At 52.6% G+C, this 19906-nt stretch overlaps 1 protein-coding gene across 3 annotated transcripts; it reads left to right on the top strand.

Annotated features, from left to right (window-relative positions):
• The first annotated feature begins 9900 nt into the window (after positions 1-9900).
• Positions 9901-18661, top strand: PCK2 (phosphoenolpyruvate carboxykinase 2, mitochondrial). 3 transcript variants are annotated; one of them, XM_060096405.1, is made up of 10 exons: positions 9901-10038; positions 12362-12607; positions 13070-13254; positions 13341-13544; positions 13906-14093; positions 14419-14581; positions 14866-15084; positions 17249-17386; positions 17685-17780; positions 18012-18661. In XM_060096405.1, exons 1-10 carry the CDS (start codon positions 10010-10012, stop codon positions 18464-18466), a joined length of 1923 nt encoding a protein of 640 aa, XP_059952388.1. In that variant the 5' UTR covers positions 9901-10009; the 3' UTR covers positions 18467-18661. The 3 variants fall into 3 exon arrangements, with proteins under 3 accessions (XP_059952388.1, XP_059952389.1, XP_059952390.1); XM_060096406.1 differs by having other exon boundaries at positions 18344-18461; XM_060096407.1 differs by lacking the exons at positions 17249-17386; positions 17685-17780; positions 18012-18661 and adding an exon at positions 17039-17208.
• Positions 18662-19906: the final 1245 nt, after the last annotated feature.

Genomic DNA, 19906 nt, shown 5'->3' with positions numbered 1-19906 from the left:
ACAAAAACACAAGTTGAAGGAATTGATCTTTGGCAGGGAGGAGAAGGTGAGACATAGAGAGAGGTGTCCAGAAAGAATTGGATGAAAAGCTAAGTGAGGAGGGCTATTTATCTTTCTGACGTGATAGCAGTGAGGGACATAAAGCCAGTCAGGGTGGCAGTAGAGCAGGGGACAGAAGTGTGCAGATTCCTGAAAACAAACAACAGAAAGCAGACAGCAGGTGTCGGAGGAGGGGGCTCTAGGTGAGAGGCCTGGCACCCAAGTAGGCCTCAGACATACTCACTTTAGGGATGGCAGAGATGATTGGTCAGTGTCAAAGCCAGGCAGGCACAACTTCCCCAGAGACTGGAGGCCCCATTGAGCAGGGCCTGGTGCCTCTGTGCTCAGAACAAGGGGCTGTGGGCACAGAGCCCACTGGGTACTCTTAAAGGGCCAGCTCTCTGAGGTCATCCATGGTTCTCAGGCCTCCAGCCAATGAGGTAGGGGGATCATTTGCATATCTCATTGGCCTGAGGGCTTGCAGGAAATGAGAGGAGAGGACAAGTCTGCCTGTTCTCAAGGAAGGGAAGGGGGCATCTTCCCCAACAAAGCGCCTCACTGATGGTCTGACTCACCGTTCTCAGGTCCCCAGTACAGAGTGCCACATTGGCCCCCGCCGGCACCCTCATGAGGACACAACCCTCAGCCCTTGGTGACTGAAAGCCCGGGACTGGAAAAGAGGGCCAGACAAGCTTCCAGTACCTTTACCCTCCAAGGCTCCGCAGCATCCTCTGGGGGTGTTTTAGGGGAGTAGAAGTTCTCCTAAGCCCACTCTCACCTGGCCTGTTGGGTCTGTTTCCTGTTTTCAGGACCGCTCACCTTTCTGTTCCCTGCCTCACTCCCACCTTATCTGGCCTCATGCCCCTCACAGTTATGGCATCAGAAAGATAAACAACCCTCCAGGACTTGCCCATCCTAGTCTCAGCCTCTCTAATTCCTGCGGACCCAGCCCCAGGACAGGCAGGCCAGCTTGGCTTCAGGAGCAGAAGGGGGAAGGAGGAACCCTTTTCCTTCCTTCCAGGACACCTCGAGACACTGAAATCCAATCACCACCTATCCATCAGAGACACTTTTGTAACTGTCCTCATTTGCCCTCTGCTTCCCCTCACCTTTTCCTTGTGTGTGTCTCTGTCCCTCTTTCTTCCTCTCTCACTCCTCCTGGTTCCCAGATGGCTGGGGGGTGACCTACATTTTCAGCCTAATCCCCTAACACTTCTTAGAGCTATCATCCCCAAGTAGAAGTTGGAACAGAGATACTAGGAATTAGCCAAGGAGATGTTTAAACCTGTCTGAAGCTGTTTAAATAGGGTCTGTACTAGAATAGAACTCCAGGAGTTAAAAGCTATTTCCTACTTTCTAAGGACATCCAAACACTCCCCTGGGGTTAACAGGTCCTCTTTCCCAACCCAGAGAGAGACCTGGGTGTCCATCAGCCCCAAGGATCAATGATAAAAATTAACCTGGTCCCAGCCTTAGGTGTTAGGTAAAGAGCTGGTAGATTCAGATGATCTAAGACAGTGGTTCTCAGCCCGGGGTCCCCAGACCAGCAGCACCACCTGGGAACTTGCTAGAAATGCAATTCTCTAGCCTCACCTCAAACTTACTGAATCAGACACTCTGGGGATGGGATCAAAAGAAATCTATGTTTTAATAAGCTCTCCAGGTAATTTGATAAACACTGAAGTTTGAGAACCCCTGATCTACAGAGTGCCTATAGTCAACTCAGATTCCTTTGGTGTGTGTGTATGTGTGTGTTTGGTCTCTCCTACCATGCTCTCTACACACATATAAGAAGACCAACATCAGAGGACATCTCTTTTCCCTCACTTGGCCTCCATTTTATAGAGCAGAGACCATTGTCATCATTCAAGTGGAAAGGCTTCTCGGTGTGATTGCCTGAATCTAATGCTGTTTTCGCAGAAGAATTGAAAAGCCCAAGGCCTAGGAACAAGGCCACAAAATGGGAATGGGGACCATGGAGATCAGAGCCCAACACATGCACACAGAATGTGGTTCTAAGGTAAATACCCAGGAAAGAGACCTCAGAATCTCCCTGGTGAAGAAGGGATAGCAAGTGTTGACTGCAGCCCCTTTTGCAGGCCTGGTCTGGTCTAGCCAGACACTTGCCCCCCAGCAGCTGTCAGGTCTGCGCTGATCCTCTTGTTTACTGGAGCGCTCAGGGGAGAGGTGGGAGGGCTAAGCTGCTAATGGGCTGAAGGAGTCAGACTAAACAAGCTCAGGCGAGTTGAGCCGCTCGGGGCTCAGACCAGGCACCACTGACCAGGGAAAGGAGTCTGAGGGGTGAGGGCTGGACCAGGGGAAAGGACCAAGGACACAGAGAGAAGAAGCACATTGGTCAGTGAGGACCCAGGAAGTGGTTCATGGGTTTTCCTGGCAGGAGGGGGACGCAGGCTGAGACTGACTGGCTCAAGGACATTTGGGGACAGAGAAATGGGGATGAAAAAGTTGAAACCAGGTGGACTCTGTGAAGGACAAAACAGAGGAAGGGAGGCAAGAAGACTTAGCTAAGGAGGCTGTAGGTGTAGACCTGGGAGAGAGGGCAGAACTAGTCAGGGGCTCCCCAGGAATCTGGATTGAGGGAGACAGAGGGACATAGGCACATGGAAGAGATGGGCAAAGGCCCATGGAGAACTAAAAGGGAGAAGAAAGCTTCTGGGAGGGGATCAAGAGGGAGTAAGAGGTGATGGGAACAAGTGACTAGAAGAGCAAAAGTGGTAGAAGGGAGAGAAGAAAGTAAGATTGGGGGCCGAGGGCTTCCCTGGCGGCGCAGCGGTTAAGAATCTGCCTGCCAATGCAGGGGACATGGGTTCAAGCCCTGGCCCGGGAAGATCCCACATGCTGCAAAGCAACTAAGCCCATGAGCCACAACTACTGAGCCTGCGCTCTGGAGCCCATGAGCCACAACTACTGAAGCCCACGCACCTAGAGCCTGTGCTCTGCAATAAGCGAAGCCACCACAGTGAGAAGCCGGCACACCACAACGAAAAATAGCCCCCACTCGCCGCAACCAGGCAAAGCCCGCATACAGCAATGAAGACCCAACACAGCCAAAAATATAAATAAATAAATAAATAAATAAATAAATTGGGGACCGAGAACTAGAAACAAATACAGAAGAACAGACAGATAGATGGTCAGGCCATAGAGAAAGAGCAATGGACAGAGGACAAAAAGGTCAAAGGATGGACAGAGGGATGCTGGATCATGGGGAGAGAGGGCCAGGCAGGTAAAGGGCCTGGAGAAGTGGGGTAGAAAACAAAGAGGAAGGAGAGGACGGGAGACAGAGTCAGTAATCCAGGATTCCGTTCTCCTCTGTCTGCACCCCCATTTTTGCAGCCCTGTACCACCCGTTCTCATTTCTAGTTCTGGCTTATAGAATCCAGATCTTCAGTAATGGATCCAAATCCTCAAACCTCTTCCTGGTCTACCTCATACATTCATTCATTTGACAAATATTGATTAAACGCCTACTACGCACCAGACACTGTGCTGGGCATTAGGGACACCTCAGTAAGTCAGACCGACACCAGCCCTGTCTTCATGGAGCTTATAGACTGATGAACCAGAGAAAAGTCAATTTATTGCCCTTAGGCCCAGGCAGGAGTGGCCCGTGCCCTAGGCCCTGTGCTTTGAAAGGCTCCACTCTGGCCCTCTTCTGGCTGTGTCCCTTGGAGTGAGGGGTCCAGGCATCCCCTGCCCACACCCCAAACCCCTTCTGGACCACACTCCAGATACTTAGGAATTCCTTGTCCAAAGATCCCCAAGCCCACTTCTAGGGCCCACATGGACCTCTTTCCTGGGTTTGCCTTCCCAAGGGTAGATCACACTACTCATACACACATTTCTAAACCCAGTGGGTGGCCAAGGGGTGGCTGTTTGCAGGAGGCTGTGTACAGAATTGGGATGTATAGACAGGAGGTCCACGTGCATGCACATGAGGTGTAGAAGTAGAATATGGTGTCATAGGTGGGAAAAGAAGTGGGCCTGAAGACCAGTGGCTGAAAGCTGCTTCTCTCCACACCACCACATTCTGCTGTGGAATCTTGAGGATTCCAAACAAAATCCAAATTTGAACCAAATTCCAGACCACTGTGTGTATATTTGTCAAGGTAGAATATATTTTATTTAATAGTTTGTTAGCTTGAGTCATACATTTAAAATATTTAAACACAAGGTTTGTGAGCCTCTATCTGTACTCTTTCCCCAGGCCCTACCTATGCTAGGGATGGGCCTACATTGAAACAAACCATTAGAGCTTCCCTGGTGGTGCAGTGGCAAAGAATCCACTTGCCAATGCAGGGGACATGGGTTCGAGCCCTGGTCCAGGAAGATCCCACATGCCTTGGAGCAACTAAGCCCGTGTGCCACAACTACTGAGCCTGCGTGCCTAGAGCCTGTGCTCTGCAACAAGAGAAGCCACCGCAGTGAGAAGCCCTTACGCCATAACGAACAGTAGCCCCCACTCCCCGCAACTAGAGAAAGCCCGCATGCAGCAACGAAGACCCAATGCAGCCAATAAATAATAAATAAATAAAATCTTTAAAAAACAAAACAAAACAAACATTATAACTGTTGCAGGAAGAGGGACCCCTTCCAGGACCCAAGAATGGGCTCTTGTCTAACACTTGGAAATGAATTGTCCAAGGAGACACGCATGCTGACAAAGCAAGAGACTTTACTGGGAAGAGGCACCTGGGTGGAGAGCAGGAGGGTGAGGGAACCCAGGAGGACTGCTCTGCCACGTGGCTCGCAGTCTCGAGTTTTACAGTGATGGGATTAGTTTCTGGGCTGTCTCTGGCCATCATTCTGACACAGGTTCCTTCCTGGTGGTGCATGCATCACTCAGCCAAGATGGATTCCAGCTAGGAGGATTCAGGGAGGTTGGTAGGACATATGGACTGGCATCACCTTTTCACCTTTCCTAAATTCTTCTGGTTGGTGATGGCTTGTTTGTTCCATGTTCCTTACCAGGACCTCCTGTCATAAAACAGCTCATGCAAATGGGTTAGTGTGGTGCCTGGCCAGGGTGGGCAGTTCCGGTCAGTGGTTCCCCTAACATAACAAGATGGGTGCTATGCAGGAGAAGGGCAGGGGGCTATGAGACTTTATTTCATGAGGACCTAATCTAACGTGGGGGCAGGGGAGAGGGTGGCATTGCAGGGACAGCTCGCCTAAGAAGTCACATTAAACGGAGACTGGTCAGGGGAGTAAGAAGTGACCATGCCTGGTGGTGTGGAAAAGATGGAGATTCCAAGCCACAGGAATAATGTATGCAGAGGCTCTGGGCAGGGAAGAGGTAGACACATTCATGAAACTGAAAAAAACCCAGTGTAACCAGAAAGCAGATACCAAGGAAAGTGGGAAGAATGGCAGTAGCTGAGGGTGGGGCCAGATCATGCAGAGCCTTGTAGGCCAAGTTTAGGGTGTGGGGGCTCTACTCAAAGGGCAATGAGAAGCTACTAAAGGATTTTCAGCAGGGATATGGAATGATCAGGTTGTGTCTGAAAAGATCACTTTGGATCTAGGGTGGAGGATGGCCAAAATGGAATCAGAGTCAGATTAGGGGGTTAATGCAGTTATCCAAGTCGAGTTGGGGGGATATCTTAAGCTGGAATAAAACCCAAAAAACAAAAAAATCTCTGAGACGGAAACTTGTGTACAGGTGATTTGTTGGGAGGATTTTCCAAGTCAGTGAGAGAAGTGCAACTGGGCAGCAGGAAGAGTTGAAAAGCATTACAGCTGAAACAGAGGCTTCAGTCGACCCCATAGGAGCTCTGGAGCTGGATGGACCTTCAGAGTGTCACAAATTGAGGCAAGGGGGCCAGGACTTTGGAGCCCTGCATCAACCAGTCGTTGGATACCAGCTGCCCCAGGAAAGGGGGCATTTGGCAAGACAGCTCCCTTCAGCCACAAGTGGTACTCAGGGAAGTGCTCAGCTTTGCACCATCAGCAGCCAACACTCAGCCGCTGGGACATGATCCTGAAGGGGGCATCTGGGCAGCACACCACAGCACCCACTGCAGGGGGTCTGTGAGACGTCCAATGGCTGGGCCCAGAAGGCCCTGGGGAGGACAAAATGCAAGCTAAGGCAAAACTGGTCACACTCTGCCCCTGTTACTGAACACAAGTTCGCGTGCCCAGCAACGCACAGTGAGGCCAAACAAACTGAAACGTTGGAGTCTGGAGTAGAGAAAGATTTATTGCAGGGCCAAGCAAGGAGAAAGGGTGGCTTGTGCTCAAAAACCCCAAACTTCCCAGTGGTTTTCTGGGAGTTTTTATAGGCAAAATCTGGGGTGGGAGCTGCAGGGTATGTGACTTTTCTTCTGACTGGTTGGTGATGAGATAACAGGGCAGTGCTCCAAGGATCTTGTGCTCAGCCTGAAGTTACCATTCTCCACCTGAGTGGGGACCGTTAGTTCCTGCAGAAGAGCTCAAAGATATTGTTATGTATATCCCTTGAGGAGGAACCAGGGCCCTGCTTTATTGCTGCACTATTGTTTCTTGACTGTTCCTCCTCTGTTTCTGCCTTACCTCCCCTCCCTGATTAGTAACTGTTTGAATCTGCCCTTTGGTACTCGGGGAAGGTCTATGAGGCTGAAGCCTTTTTCCTACAACTAAGAAACCGGGGACACAAAAAGGACTTGTACCTGTGAGGGCTCCACGGGGTCCTGCTCAGTTTCAATGAATGCCGTGATCCTGAAGGGGGGATCTGGGCCACACTCCCCAGCATCCACTGCAGCGGGTTTGTGAGACAACCAAGGGCTGATCCAGAGGGCCCTGGGGATCAGAAAATGCAGACCAAGGCAAGGCTGGTCACACCCTGCCCCCTGGTGGTGGCCGTGGACACTAGGCCAGCTGGTGGACCAGGCTAGGAGGAGGGCTAGAGAACCGAGCAAAACTGTGAGGCACATAAGGGGAATCGAATAAGGAAACCCTCAAGGGAGCCCCTCGTTCAGTCTTCCTAAAGTTAAGGAAGAATTGGGGGGGATTAGAAATGTGGGATTCATTCATTCTTTCATTCCACCAGCGTTGATTAAGTACCTAATTATTATGGGCCAGATTCTTCTAGGAGCTAGAATAAAAAGAAGACTAAAATTGGGGTCCTTTTGGAACTTCCCTGGTGGTCCAGTGGTTAAGAATCCGCCTTCCAATGCAGGGGATGTGGATTTGATCCCAGGTCAATCGGGGAACTAAGATCCCACGTGCCGTGAGGCAGCTAAGCCCTTGTGCCACAACTAGTGAGCCTGCATGATGCAACTACAGAGCCCACACGCTCTGCAGCCTGTGTGCCACAACTAAAGAGAAGCCTGCTCACCACAACGAAGAGCCCACATACCGCAACTAAGACCCAACGCAACCAAAATTAAATAAATAAATATTTTAAAAATAAAATTAAATTTGGGTCCTTTTTTCAAGTAGCTAACACTCCAGTGAGGATTACGGAGATACAAAATCAACTACAATAAAGTGTGATTAATTCAAAAATATAGGTATGTACACAGTATTGAACCAACATAGATGAGACAGATGTTAATTCTAAGGGGCACACTGACCTTCACACAGAAGGTGATGTTTAATTTAAATCTGAAGGGCAGAAAGGTTCACAGAAGTGCTCTGGGAACTGCAGAGTTTGATATATAGGACAGAAGGCAGCAAGTAGGGAGGTGGGGGTGATACCATTGGATAAATGGGAACCAGATTATGAAGGACATCAGTTGCCATGTAGTAGGAAGCCTTGAAGGAATTTTAAGCCTAAGAGTGGTATGATCTCATTTTTTCCTTAAAGACAAATCAAGGAGACAGTATAGGATTGCAGGGGGGGAAAAAACTTGGTAATTAGAGTCAGAAAGACTTGGATTCAGATTCCATTTCTCCTGCTGATCAGCTGTGTGACTTTGAAGAAATGACTTAACCTCTAAGCCTCAGTGTCCACATCGGTAAAACAGGGCTATTGTGAAACTGAATGAGATTATGCATGTAAAGCTACTGGCTCAGAGCCTGGCACCTGGTGTCCATACAATAAATATTCATCTCTCTTAATTTTCCAAAGTGAACTTATGCACAGAGTTTGGAGAATAACTTGGTGGGAGGGAGAGGGGGTGGCATTTGGAGAGATGGGATGCCAAGGTGCTTGGAAGCTATTGTTTGAAGCCAAGAGAGAGATAAACCCTGAACTAAGGCAGTGGCCAGGGGGAACAGACACAGACTTGAGAGCTAATTGTGAAATACAAATCCAAAGTTCCTGGTGTCTGACTGGACGATAAGAAAGGAATAGTCTAGACTGATTCAGGTTCCTCTAGGGCAACTGGCTAGATAGTGGTGCCATTTGCTGAGATAGGGAACCATGAGAGCAGGTGCAGGATCACAGAAGAGATGATGACCTTCAATAGCTTGGCCATGATGCCACCAGTGTGCACATCTTTAGGCCCAGAGAGTGACCAAAGGGGAGCTGAGCTGTTTGCAGTGGAGTGGGTATGAACAGAGTTTGGGTGTAGGGACTGGAGGGAAGAGTCCCAAATACATACACATGAGGTTGAGTCCAGGATGGAGCCTGGGTGGAAGAGATGAGGGTCAGCAGCAAGGCCAAGGCTGGAGGCCAGCTCTTTTGTCCCATTATGTTCCAGTACAGAACTCTGAGAAATATGAGAATTAAGGTTGTTTCTGTTGCAAATAGCAGAAGTCCACTTGAAATTAGCTTGAGCAAGAGAAGAAATTTATTGACTCTTATACCCGGAATTAGGAATCTGTCACTCTCCACCCCTCAGCCTGCTTCCTCTAGCCTGGTTTCCATCTCAGGCAGGTTCCTGTTTTGCAGGGCCAAGCTGACACCCAGCAGCATCAGGCTTAGGTTCTACCAGCCCAGCAACACCAGCAGAAGGAGATCTCATGTTGAAAGTTGACAGAAAAAGCCCCAGAGAGAGACCTCATGCCCATTCCTGAACATTTCCACTGGCTGTGGCCAGAGTGACGGACACACAAATTGGCCAAGCTAGGAGCCCACTGGTAGGAGACTGACAAGACCACACAGACTGAGGAGGTGGTTCCCCAAAGGAACATCGGGGTGCTATTACCAGAAAGGGGGAGTGGATGCTGGGCCCATGCTTACCATAGCCACATTGAGTTTGAGGTGCTATGGCCTTTGGGGTGATACCCATGGTCTCAAGCTGAAGAGAGATGTCTGGCTGGAGACATAACTTGAGAAATTACCAGAGAACTTTGTGGTGGTGGTTGGGTGGGGCAGATGCATTCTCCAGGGGAATGTGGAGAGAATGACCAGGCCAGAGGCCCAAAGAAGAGATTCTGGGGTGGAGAGACATCACCACTTCATGGTAAGGCAGAAAAGAGCCCTCATCACGGGGAGAAGAAACAGGGATTTGGGAGTCGGGGACTGAGGGAACCATAGCATTAGGGCCCCTGGACAACAGAAGAGCCTGGGCTCAAGAGTGCCCAAGCCCCGGGAAGAAGGGGAAAGGCAATGCCCAGCCCCCGGCTTCTAGACTTCCAGCGCCCCGTGGGCTCCAGCCCCTGGCCTCTCCCCTTGTTCTTAGCTTGTTTGTCACCCAACGTCTCCCAGTCGCTCTCTCCCGGGAGCAAGAGTCCTCAAAGTTACATCATGTGCAGGGGGCGAGGCGTAGCGGTGGGGCGGGGCCTCGGGGAGGAGGCAGCCGAGGAGAGGACCCAATCCTCCAATGGGAGACAAGGGTTTGGGGGCTAAGATGCAGGAGGTGGGGCCATGGCTGGGCTGACCTGAGGCTGGAGTCCCGTGCGGAGAGAGGGTCGCGCCGGCCCTGCTGGGTCCCGCCCCTTCGCCCGCCCTCCTCCTTTTTAAGCGCCTCCTGCCTAGCCTGAGCTCCCGCTCTCTGCGCCGCGCTCCCTCCTTCCCCGCCTTCCTTGTCTCCCCGGCTCCGCTCCGTTCGCGCGGCCACCCCGCAACCCCGGCCCAGGTACCATGGCCGCTGTGTACCGCCCCGGCCTGCGGTGAGTGACCCCCAGTCCGGGGCCGACCCGCACCTTCCGCCGCGCTCGCCCCCTCGGGGCTGCCATTTGCGTTCTCCTGCTCGCCCTCCTCCGCCTGGTTTCGCCTCCGAGGAGGAGGAGGCGAGCAGGTGGCGAGTGCGTCCGGATCCACGGCCTCTCGGGTCGTGCATCTCGCTGGAGATCGGCGCGGCCTCAGCCGCTCCGGGTCTCTCGGTTTCCGTCCCCACCCCCCACCCCCCGCTTTGCTGGTCCCTGACCACACCGTCTCTGTCTGCCACCCTCAGAACTTCCTTTCCCCTCCTCGCTCGTCCTCGCTGGGCCCGGTCTCCGTGTCTCCTCCTTTGCTTTACAGATGTAGCGCTTGTGCCCCAGGTTGCGGTGAGGAGCAGTAGGGCCTTGGGGTCAAGGGTGCGTGAGCCCCTGGGGATTGAGCTCAGAGCTCCCTAAAGAAGGTAGAAGGTAAACAGCCATTCCCCAGCCTCCCCCGCGACTGGATCCTGGCAGACGAAGCTGGCGGGAAGCCCAGCACAGCCAGAGGGGCCTGGGGCCCGGGAAAGGAGGGAGGCAAGGTGGAAGAGCGGGCCAAGGTGCGCTCATTCTTACCTGGCTGGCTTCATCCCCTGTCCAGGACGGGAACCCCTGGGCCCTGCTTGTCTGCCCTCTCCCCCTTTTCACAGCTTCCTGTCTTCCCTCTGTAGCCTCCCTTCTCAGCTTTTGTCCCAGGGTCTGAGCTGACCCTCTGTCTCTCCCACAGCTGGTTCCGCTTGGCCAGCCCTTGTGGGTGGTCTCTGGAGAAGGGGTAAAGGAGAAGGTCCTACTCAGGAGGCTGGGGCGGGGGGAGTGGGGGAGGGAGCTTCCTAGGAGACTTCCTCAGCCAGCCTCCCCTTGGAGACAGGTTCTCCTCAAGGCTGTCTGCCTTTAAAATTAATGCTCACGGGAAATTTCTCTCTGAGGGGGAACAGAACCAGGTCCCAGGAGGCTTCCACCTTTGGCCCTGGGGCCACACTGAGTTTCCACCCTGCCCTGCCCAGTGAAGCCACCCAGCCCCCACATTCACGGTCTGAGCGTCCTCCCTTCCCCAGGCTTATTCCCTGTGATTCTGAGCGCCCTGCAGTCTAATGTTCCACCCCACGACCAAAAGCCAAAGTTCTAGGCATGTGTTCTCTAGGAAAGAGAGCCAAGGGAGGGACAGGGTCATGCGGTGCTGGGCATGTGGGGCACAGTTTCTGGCGGGCAAGGCCCGGCATTAGGAGGACAGCTTCTCTCTCTTGGCCTTTGCTCTCTCTGGGTCACTCCACCCTGGGTCCAGGCCAACTGGAGAAGACCTTACTTTTCCCTCTCCTAGGGGTGTGAAGGGATAGACTCCAGGGACCCTGTTCTAAGAATTGGGGCATGCACCCCAGCCAGTGATGTTCTCCAACAGTCAGCCTTCTACACAGTTCAGAAATACCTACCCAGGGCTTCCCTGGTGGCGCAGTGGTTGAGAGTCCGCCTGCCGATGCAAGGGACACGGATTCGTGCCCCAGTCCAGGAGGATCCCACATGCCGCAGAGCGGCTGGGCCCGTGAGCCATGGCCGCTGAGCCTGCGCGTCCGGAGCCTGTGCTCCGCAACGGGAGAGGCCACAACAGTGCGAGGCCCACGTAAAAAAAAAAAAAAAACAACTACCCAGTGGCAGCACTTTATGCAATCCTTGTTGGCCCAGGTGGGCAACCGCAGATCCAGTGCCTGGAACCCTGACATCCAATCACCCACTCTCTGTGCAAGGGCCGAAATCTAGAAACCTGGGGCTTACCATCTCAAAGACCTAGTCCTCTGCTTGAGGCTTTCACAGTCTTACAACATGCACATCAGAAGAAAAGAATGAAAACAGCTGCCTTTTTGACTTATAAAAACTATACTTGAGAATGAAAAGGACACCAGACACATGAAGCTGTCAACTGGGCACAGTTTACTGACATTTGGGCCATAGGACACCTGCTCATTTCCAAACATTGACCAGGCATAGTAAAAAATGGGTATGAGCTAAGCCTCCAATAACATCAGCATGCCTTTTACATACAGCCACACAGCCAGGCATATGTCTTTATGCTCGTTTGGTGATACCTGTCCCTTGCTAATCAGGAGACACCCTCACTAAGCCTCATAAAGGCCACAAGACAGACGTGGCCTGAACCCATCTTTCTTACCTATTCCGACCTCTTCATGGTGCCTGTACCCAGACCTACTTTAGCACATCCCCAGCAGCCCAGCTTTCTGTCCCCTTGACTTGCCCATCTTCCATGAACACCTGGCCCATTACTTCTCTGTTTCTTCTCTCGCAGGCTTAGATGGCGTGGGCTGAGCCCCTGGGGCTGGCCCTCACGGCGCAGTATCCAGACCCTGCGAGTACTGAGTGGAGACCTGGGCCAGCTGCCTGCTAGGGTTCGAGACTTCGTGGAAAACAGTGCCCGCCTGTGCCAACCAGAGAGCATCCACATCTGTGATGGGACCGAGGCGGAAAACACTGCCACACTAACCCTGCTGGAACAGCAGGGACTCATCCGAAAGCTCCCAAAGTACAACAACTGGTATGCCCTGAGCCCAGTGACCTGCGAGATGGGGGCAGCTGCGGGGACAGAGGCCACTTTGGGTTTACCAAGACGAAATCAAATTTAAGTAGACCGTCCCAATGGAATGAGTGAGAATGGGAGCTTTGGAGGAAACAATCAGGAATTATTGGGATTGGTCTGTATTTTTATGTTAAGTGAATAAGCCGATACAAATAAAAGCTTTTGCTTTTTTTTTTTTTTTTTTTTTTTTTACTTATAAGTTCAGGGAGTTTTTGCCAGGGCAGAGGCCATTAGGGGGCTGGGGCCAAGGGAACTACCCCTTAGACTGGGACAAAATCTGGAGGAAGCAACTGAGATGCAAATAAATGGGAAAAAATAAGACCAACAGAAGACCTAGAGACAAAGTTGGACTTGAAAGAGTGGGTCTGGGATGAGGGAGATCTACTGGCCACTATCTTCTTGATATCTGCTCTCCCCCAGCTGGCTGGCCCGCACAGACCCCAAGGATGTGGCACGAGTAGAGAGCAAGACGGTGATTGTAACTCCTTCTCAACGGGACACGGTGCCCCTCCCAGCTGGCGGGGCCCGTGGGCAACTGGGCAACTGGATGTCCCCAGCTGAGTTCCAGCAAGCCGTGGATGAGAGGTTTCCAGGCTGCATGCAAGGTAACCAGGGAAGGGACACAGAGGCAGGGGCACTGAAGGAATAAACAGGTTGGAACGCTTCAGCAAGGTGGCGTTTTCCTCCACAGGCCGAACCATGTATGTGCTGCCATTCAGCATGGGTCCCGTGGGCTCCCCACTGTCCCGCATCGGAGTGCAGCTCACGGACTCCGCCTACGTGGTGGCAAGCATGCGGATTATGACCCGGCTGGGGACGCCCGTGCTTCAGGCCCTGGGAGATGGCGACTTTGTCAAGTGTCTGCACTCCGTGGGCCAGCCCCTGACTGGGCAAGGTGAGCGCCTGCTCTGCCCGGAGCCGGGGGACACAGAGGCCTACTTGTACTCAGAGGGAACCCCGCATCCTACCCATCCTGATTAGTGAGATACTGAATTCCCAAGAGCTAGGGCAGCAGTGTGCTGGGGGTGAGGCTGAGTTGGCAAAGCAGTTTGCTCAAGATTGAGAAGAGTGGATGATCCATGTCCAAGAATAGGGGCATGGGAGCTGATGCCTATTATGAGGTAGGAGGCCTTAGCCACCCATTGACACCACCACTGCTACCGAGTGTCTTTCCTGCCACCCCCTGACCCCTCTGGCCCCTGACACCCCAGTGCCTGATGCCCCTGCCAGCAGCCCCATGACCCCATTGTCCCCAGGGGAGCCGGTGAGCCAGTGGCCATGCAACCCAGAGAAAACCCTGATTGGCCACGTGCCCGACCAGCGGGAGATCGTCTCCTTCGGCAGCGGCTATGGTGGCAACTCCCTGCTGGGCAAGAAGTGCTTTGCCCTTCGCATCGCCTCTCGGCTGGCCCGGGATGAGGGCTGGCTGGCGGAGCACATGCTGGTGAGGGCCTGGTGAGGATCTGGGCAGCTTCGGGGGGCAGGCCAAGGGTGGGGCCTGGCCAGTCAGCCTCAGCCTCGCCTCTCCACTGCCAGGTGCCCAACGGGCGGGCCAGGGACTCTGCGCAAATGCCCGAAACTTTGGGCCGAGGCTGCTGAAGGTTGCGGGGGGGCTTCCCCTTGCTGTCACCCCAGGCCCTGTAGCAAGGCAGTGCACCTGTTTCATGAATAAACATTGGTCCTCCCTGTTGACCCCTAGCTGTCCTTCCCGTGCAGACCATGCCTAACCTCTGGTGACCTCTTCCTTGCTCCCTGTCCCCACCTGGCAGATCCTGGGTATCACCAACCCCGCGGGGAAGAAGCGCTACGTGGCAGCTGCCTTCCCCAGCGCCTGTGGCAAGACAAACCTGGCCATGATGCGGCCGGCACTGCCAGGCTGGAGAGTGGAGTGTGTGGGGGATGACATCGCCTGGATGAGGTTTGACAGTGATGGTGAGAGGCCCTTGGATCGTGGACTCGCCGTTCTGGTTCTTACCAGAGTGTAGGATTCCTGCCTCCACTCCTCAGCGTGAACTTTGTCAGTGAGAACCTTCTCCTGAACAGCCACCCCTCCGCCATGCCTCCTGGCAGCCCAGCTGCCCTGGAGGTGCAAAACCTTTCCCCTCAGATCTAGGGTCCAGCTCGGGGCAGGGAGGGGCTGAGCAGGACCTTACGAGGCTGAACCCCTCGACTCTTCCTGGTTAGTCCTTCCGTTTCTTCACTTTTCCTCCCGACAGGTCGACTCCGGGCCATCAACCCTGAGAACGGCTTCTTTGGGGTGGCCCCTGGCACCTCTGCCACCACCAATCCCAATGCCATGGCCACAATCCAGAGTAACACCCTTTTCACCAACGTGGCTGAGACCAGCGATGGCGGCGTATACTGGGAGGGCATTGACCAGCCTCTTCCACCCGGCGTCACCGTGACCTCCTGGCTGGGCAAACCCTGGAAACCTGGTATGGGGCAGGGAGGGGGTGTAAGTCAGCCCCCAGGGCTCAACACCTTGATGATGTAAAAGCCTTCTCCTCAACCTGCAGCCATCTGCCAGGACCTCTGGGACTCAAAGGGAGTTATGCAACCCTAAGCAAGATCTCAGTTCACGTCCCAGTTCAGTTTGTGGCCTGGCTGACTCGCTTAACCTCCTGAGCTTTAGTTTCCCCATCACATGAATGGGGGTAGTTTTCATAGTACTGATCTCATAAGGTGTTGGAGGGTTAAATTAAATAATGCATGCAGGGCTTCCCTGGTGACGCAGTGGTTGAGAGTCTGCCTGCCAATGCAGGGGACGCCGGTTCGTGCCCCGGTCCAGGAAGATCCCACATGCCGCAGAGTGGCTAGGCCCGTGAGCCACGGCCGCTGAGCCTGCGCGTCCGGGGCCTGTGCTCCGCAACGGGAGAGGCCACAACAGTGAGAGGCCCGCGTACCGCAAAAAAAAAAAAAAAAATGCATGCAAAGGATTCAACGTAGCGCTGAATACATAGTACATTCTCAATTAATATAAGCTGGATATTTTTAAAGGGGGGGTTGTCTTGGAAATTATTACAGAAAGAATTGGACTCAAAGCACAGTCATAAAGTTTGACCCATTAGGAAGGAAGAAGCCTGCCCCTCCCCCTGCCACTTGGACCCTCACCCCACCCCGACTCCCCATGTAATAACCATTGTCTAAAGGTCAGTATTGTTACCCTCACCCTTCCCCTGCCCCTCCAACACATACACGCCAATCTTTCCGAACAAAATCAGACCAGCTCCTTAGCCTCTCCTAGAAGCTAGTTTCTCAACCCTGTCATTACTCCCTTGTGCCCTGCAGCCCTGCCCCTTCCTCCAGCCCTGCACTCTGGACCTTCAGCTTTCAGTGGCCCTTGGCATTCTGTGAGCCCAGACCTAGGGGTGGGAGCAAAGAGGAGCCTAGCAGGGGAGGGTGGCCTGTGGTCACTGAAGCCTACATTCAAGTTTTCCAGGCTGGCTTAGCAGTCACCCCCCTCATTTAATCATCCTTCATTTTCTCTAACACCATCATTAAGCCCTCCTTAGCCTCCCCACCCAACTGAGAAACCCAAGAAACTTTCATATTTCGCCACAGGCTAGTTGCCCAACCCTTTCATCACCTCTGGATTCAGGGGTGTAACGAGGGCATGTTGTGCCCAGCTTCAGTTCTCAGAATAATACCTTGTGCTAGGTCCTCAACTGGGGGCTGATGAAAGTGCAAGAGAGAAGCATAAGGATGGTTCTTACATGAAAGTGGAGGCAGGAGCTGGGGGTCAGAGGGGGGCGGGGGCGCTGGCTCCGAGACTCCCTTGCCCCCCAGGTCCAACCAGTAACCTCTGGCAGAGAAAGCACTGTGTCCATTCAGGGCCCCCGTGATGGTGCTTTATACATATGCCACTGACTCAGTCCCAACTCCTCTCCAGGCACCTGAAGGGGCCAAATGACCTGGGCTTCTCAGGTTATGACTGCCCAGGTTATGTCCTTGTCTGAGTTCTTCAAGCCCTATCACTCTAGCCGGGTCTGAGCAGACCCAGGGAAACCACCAAAACCTCGCTAGCTTTAAAATCAGTTCCTGTTTGCATTCTGATAGCTCAGGGGATTCTGTCTTCCGCCATTTGCTGATGGAAAGTCAGTTGTCTGTAAACTGAAGAAACAACATGACAACAAAGACAATAGCAAAGAAGAAAGTCGGTTGTCTGAAATACTGACCTGTTTCAGTTTTTGCTTTAGGTTTGAGTGTTTATTTAAATAATAATCCCATACATTAAAAGAAGAGTTCCTGGGGGAAATTTTCCATTATAACCCTATGCCAATATTTAACCCCATTCCCTTGAGCACTGCTCAGTGCCAAGTGGCTGTAGCTTGGCATAAACATTAGTGTCCTGCTAAACACCAATTGCTCTCTCACTCTTTTCTCCCATAGCTCAGCTGGCAGTACCATTATGGATAAATAACCTGATCTTCAGGGGAGATGTCCTGGCTCCCTTCTCCCTGCTCCTTACCAACCTCCAACCCGAGATTGTGGGGAGCTGATGATGCAAAAAGAAACTGTGCAAGAGTGTCTGCAAATGTCTCTGTGTATTGGGGGTGGACGTGCCCTTGGAAGTGATAGTATTTGTATTTGCTCTGCCAGGTGACAAGGAGCCCTGTGCACATCCCAATTCTCGCTTTTGTGCCCCGGCTCGCCAGTGCCCCATCATAGACCCAGCCTGGGAGGCCCCTGAGGGTGTCCCCATTGACGCCATCATCTTTGGAGGCCGCAGACCCAAAGGTAAACATCGTGGGGGCTCCATGCCATCTGGGTTAAGTGTTGGACTCTCTATCAGGGCCCACTTCCTTCTTGTACTTAAAGCTCAGAGAGCCTAAGCCTGGATCGCCAACTACAGCTGTCTGCCTCTAGAGCACCCCCCTGGAGAATGCAAAATCGAGGTGGAGTGGGGAGGCATGGGGTTTGAAAATGGGCAGCTGAGGTCCTAGGAGAGAGAGAGTAAGAGTCAAGATCACCAGAAGGGATGGAGTGATCGTACAAAGATAAGGGCTGCCTTTGACCATGTGCACTGGTGTCCCAGGAGTCCCCCTGGTATATGAGGCCTTCAGCTGGCGCCATGGGGTGTTTGTGGGCAGCGCCATGCGCTCGGAGGCCACTGCCGCGGCTGAACACAAAGGTGAGCTCCACTCCTGTGTGCCCAGCTTGCCTCTTCTCTCCCTTCCTGAACCAGACCTTCCTCCTGCCCACCCCTTCCCACGTGTATCTTTTCCCCATTCCCTTCCCCTCACCCTGCCTTGAGGATGTTCCAGAACCGCCAACATTTCACAGCTTCCTCCGGCTGGAGGTGGGGTACCTTTCTCTTCTCCAGTAAGAGGAGGTTCCTTACCCATCCTGCTCCCCTCCCCAGGGAAGGTCATCATGCATGACCCATTTGCCATGCGGCCCTTTTTTGGCTACAACTTTGGGCGCTACCTTGAACATTGGCTGAGCATGGAGGGGCTCAAGGGGGCCCGGCTGCCCCGCATCTTCCATGTCAACTGGTTCCGGCGCGACGAGGCAGGCCACTTCCTGTGGCCAGGCTTTGGAGAGAATGCTCGGGTGCTAGACTGGATCTGCCGGCGGCTAGAGGGGGAGGACAGTGCCCGAGAAACGCCCATTGGGCTGGTGCCAAAGGAAGGTGCCTTGGATCTCAGCGGCCTGGGAGCCATAGACACCACCCAGCTGTTCTCACTCCCCAAGGACTTCTGGGAACAGGAGGTTCGTGACATTCGGAGCTACCTGACAGAGCAGGTCAACCAGGATCTGCCCAAGGAGGTGATAGCTGAGCTGGAGGCCCTGGAGGGACGCGTGCGCAGAATGTGACCTAAAGCTACAGCTAGTGAGAGAGCATGCCCCCCCCCACCCCGCTCCAACCCTCCTAGGAATAAGCAAGCTACCAGACTTGCGGAAAATATGAGCAACTTGAGATAACTATCATCTTCTGGGTGCCATGAGACCAGGCCACAGACCTTCCCCCACATGCTGCCCAATAATGAGATGCTCATTTATTTAATATAACATCTGTGCTGTTTTCATTTCCTGCCTGTCTTCACAGGCTTCCCTTTAACACCAATCTCACAATCTTCTTCCAACCCTTCCAAGTAGCTGGTGTCCCAGTGCAGCCTGGCCTGGCACAGCCTGGTTGTATAAGGACCTCTCTCACAGGCATCTCTACCACCACTGGGAGAAGGCAGTAACTACTCATGTCCTGAGGTCTTAAAAAGGTGGGGCCTCTGTGAGCTGCTCAGTACAGCCTCCAGGCCTAAAATTCCCAGTCTCCCATCAGAGACACAGAAGCCTCTATAACCCCACTCACCAGTGAAGCAGTTCCATTGTTGATTCTCAAACCTGTTCTTCCTCCTGCCTGACCTGAAATTGGGACCCGCAAAGTATTCATGAAAGCTTATTCAATATTAAGGTAGCTTCCATAGTACCTTCTGTGTGCCAGGTGCTGTTCAGGGGTGTCAGCTGAGAATAACTTCGCCCGGGATCTAGATCAGGCTGAGTGAATGTATAAACTGAGATGGGTACAAGGGAAGTATGTACCCAGAAAATCAGGACAAATGTTAACAAAATTAAAATTACCATTTTAAAAATGGGAATATTAAAATGGGGAATTCCCTCAGAAGAAAACACTGGAGGAGGAAACACCAAGTGTTCTCATAGAAAACAGCCAATAACCAGTTATAATGTGTAACAGCAGAAAAGAATCTAAAGGTCAGAGTGGATCACATGCTAAAACACAGCAGTGGAGTCCATTGCACTTAAAAATATCTAGTCAAATCCTCAGCTTCATAAATAGCATGTGATAACTGAAACAATATGATCAGAGGCAGCATAATATAGATGTTAGGCACCTAGTAGACTCAGGCCAGGGGTTCCTCTCAGTTTCTTCAGCTGTAAAATGGGGATGTGCCTACATCTAACAGTGTTGTTTGGATTAAGAGTCAGTGAAGCCAGGCACTCAGAACTATGCCTGACAAGGAATAACCATTGAATATATGTCAGCTGTCCTCACCTTTCCACTCTACACTGATTAGAGTGGGCCCCGTAGGCATATGTTATACATTGCTGGCTCCACGGTTTAAGAGGAAAACGAGCAATGTAAACACAATTTAGAGGAGAAAGAAAAATAGGTTTGGAAATAAGTCCTTCCTGGTAAGAGGCAGGGAACTGGGGTTCCAGACACCTCTCTGGTAACTAAATGCACAGTGGGTAGGAAGGTGTTAGCCTTAAAAATGATTTTGGGGACTTCCCTGGTGG

Source organism: Mesoplodon densirostris, chromosome 4, assembly GCF_025265405.1.
Source record: "Mesoplodon densirostris isolate mMesDen1 chromosome 4, mMesDen1 primary haplotype, whole genome shotgun sequence".
Lineage (NCBI taxonomy): Eukaryota > Metazoa > Chordata > Mammalia > Artiodactyla > Ziphiidae > Mesoplodon > Mesoplodon densirostris.
The sequence above is the reverse complement of the archived record's forward strand: the minus strand, read 5'-3'. Positions and strand labels throughout refer to the sequence as shown.

Excerpts from the sequence above, each read along its gene's own strand:
- PCK2 (XM_060096405.1), top strand. The coding sequence starts at position 10,010 with ATGGCCGCTGTGTACCGCCCCGGCCTGCG. Across the intron at positions 14,094-14,418 it reads GGCTGGCGGAGCACATGCTG|ATCCTGGGTATCACCAACCC; the intron begins GTGAGGGCCTGG and ends CCCACCTGGCAG. Across the intron at positions 14,582-14,865 it reads GATGAGGTTTGACAGTGATG|GTCGACTCCGGGCCATCAAC; the intron begins GTGAGAGGCCCT and ends TCCTCCCGACAG.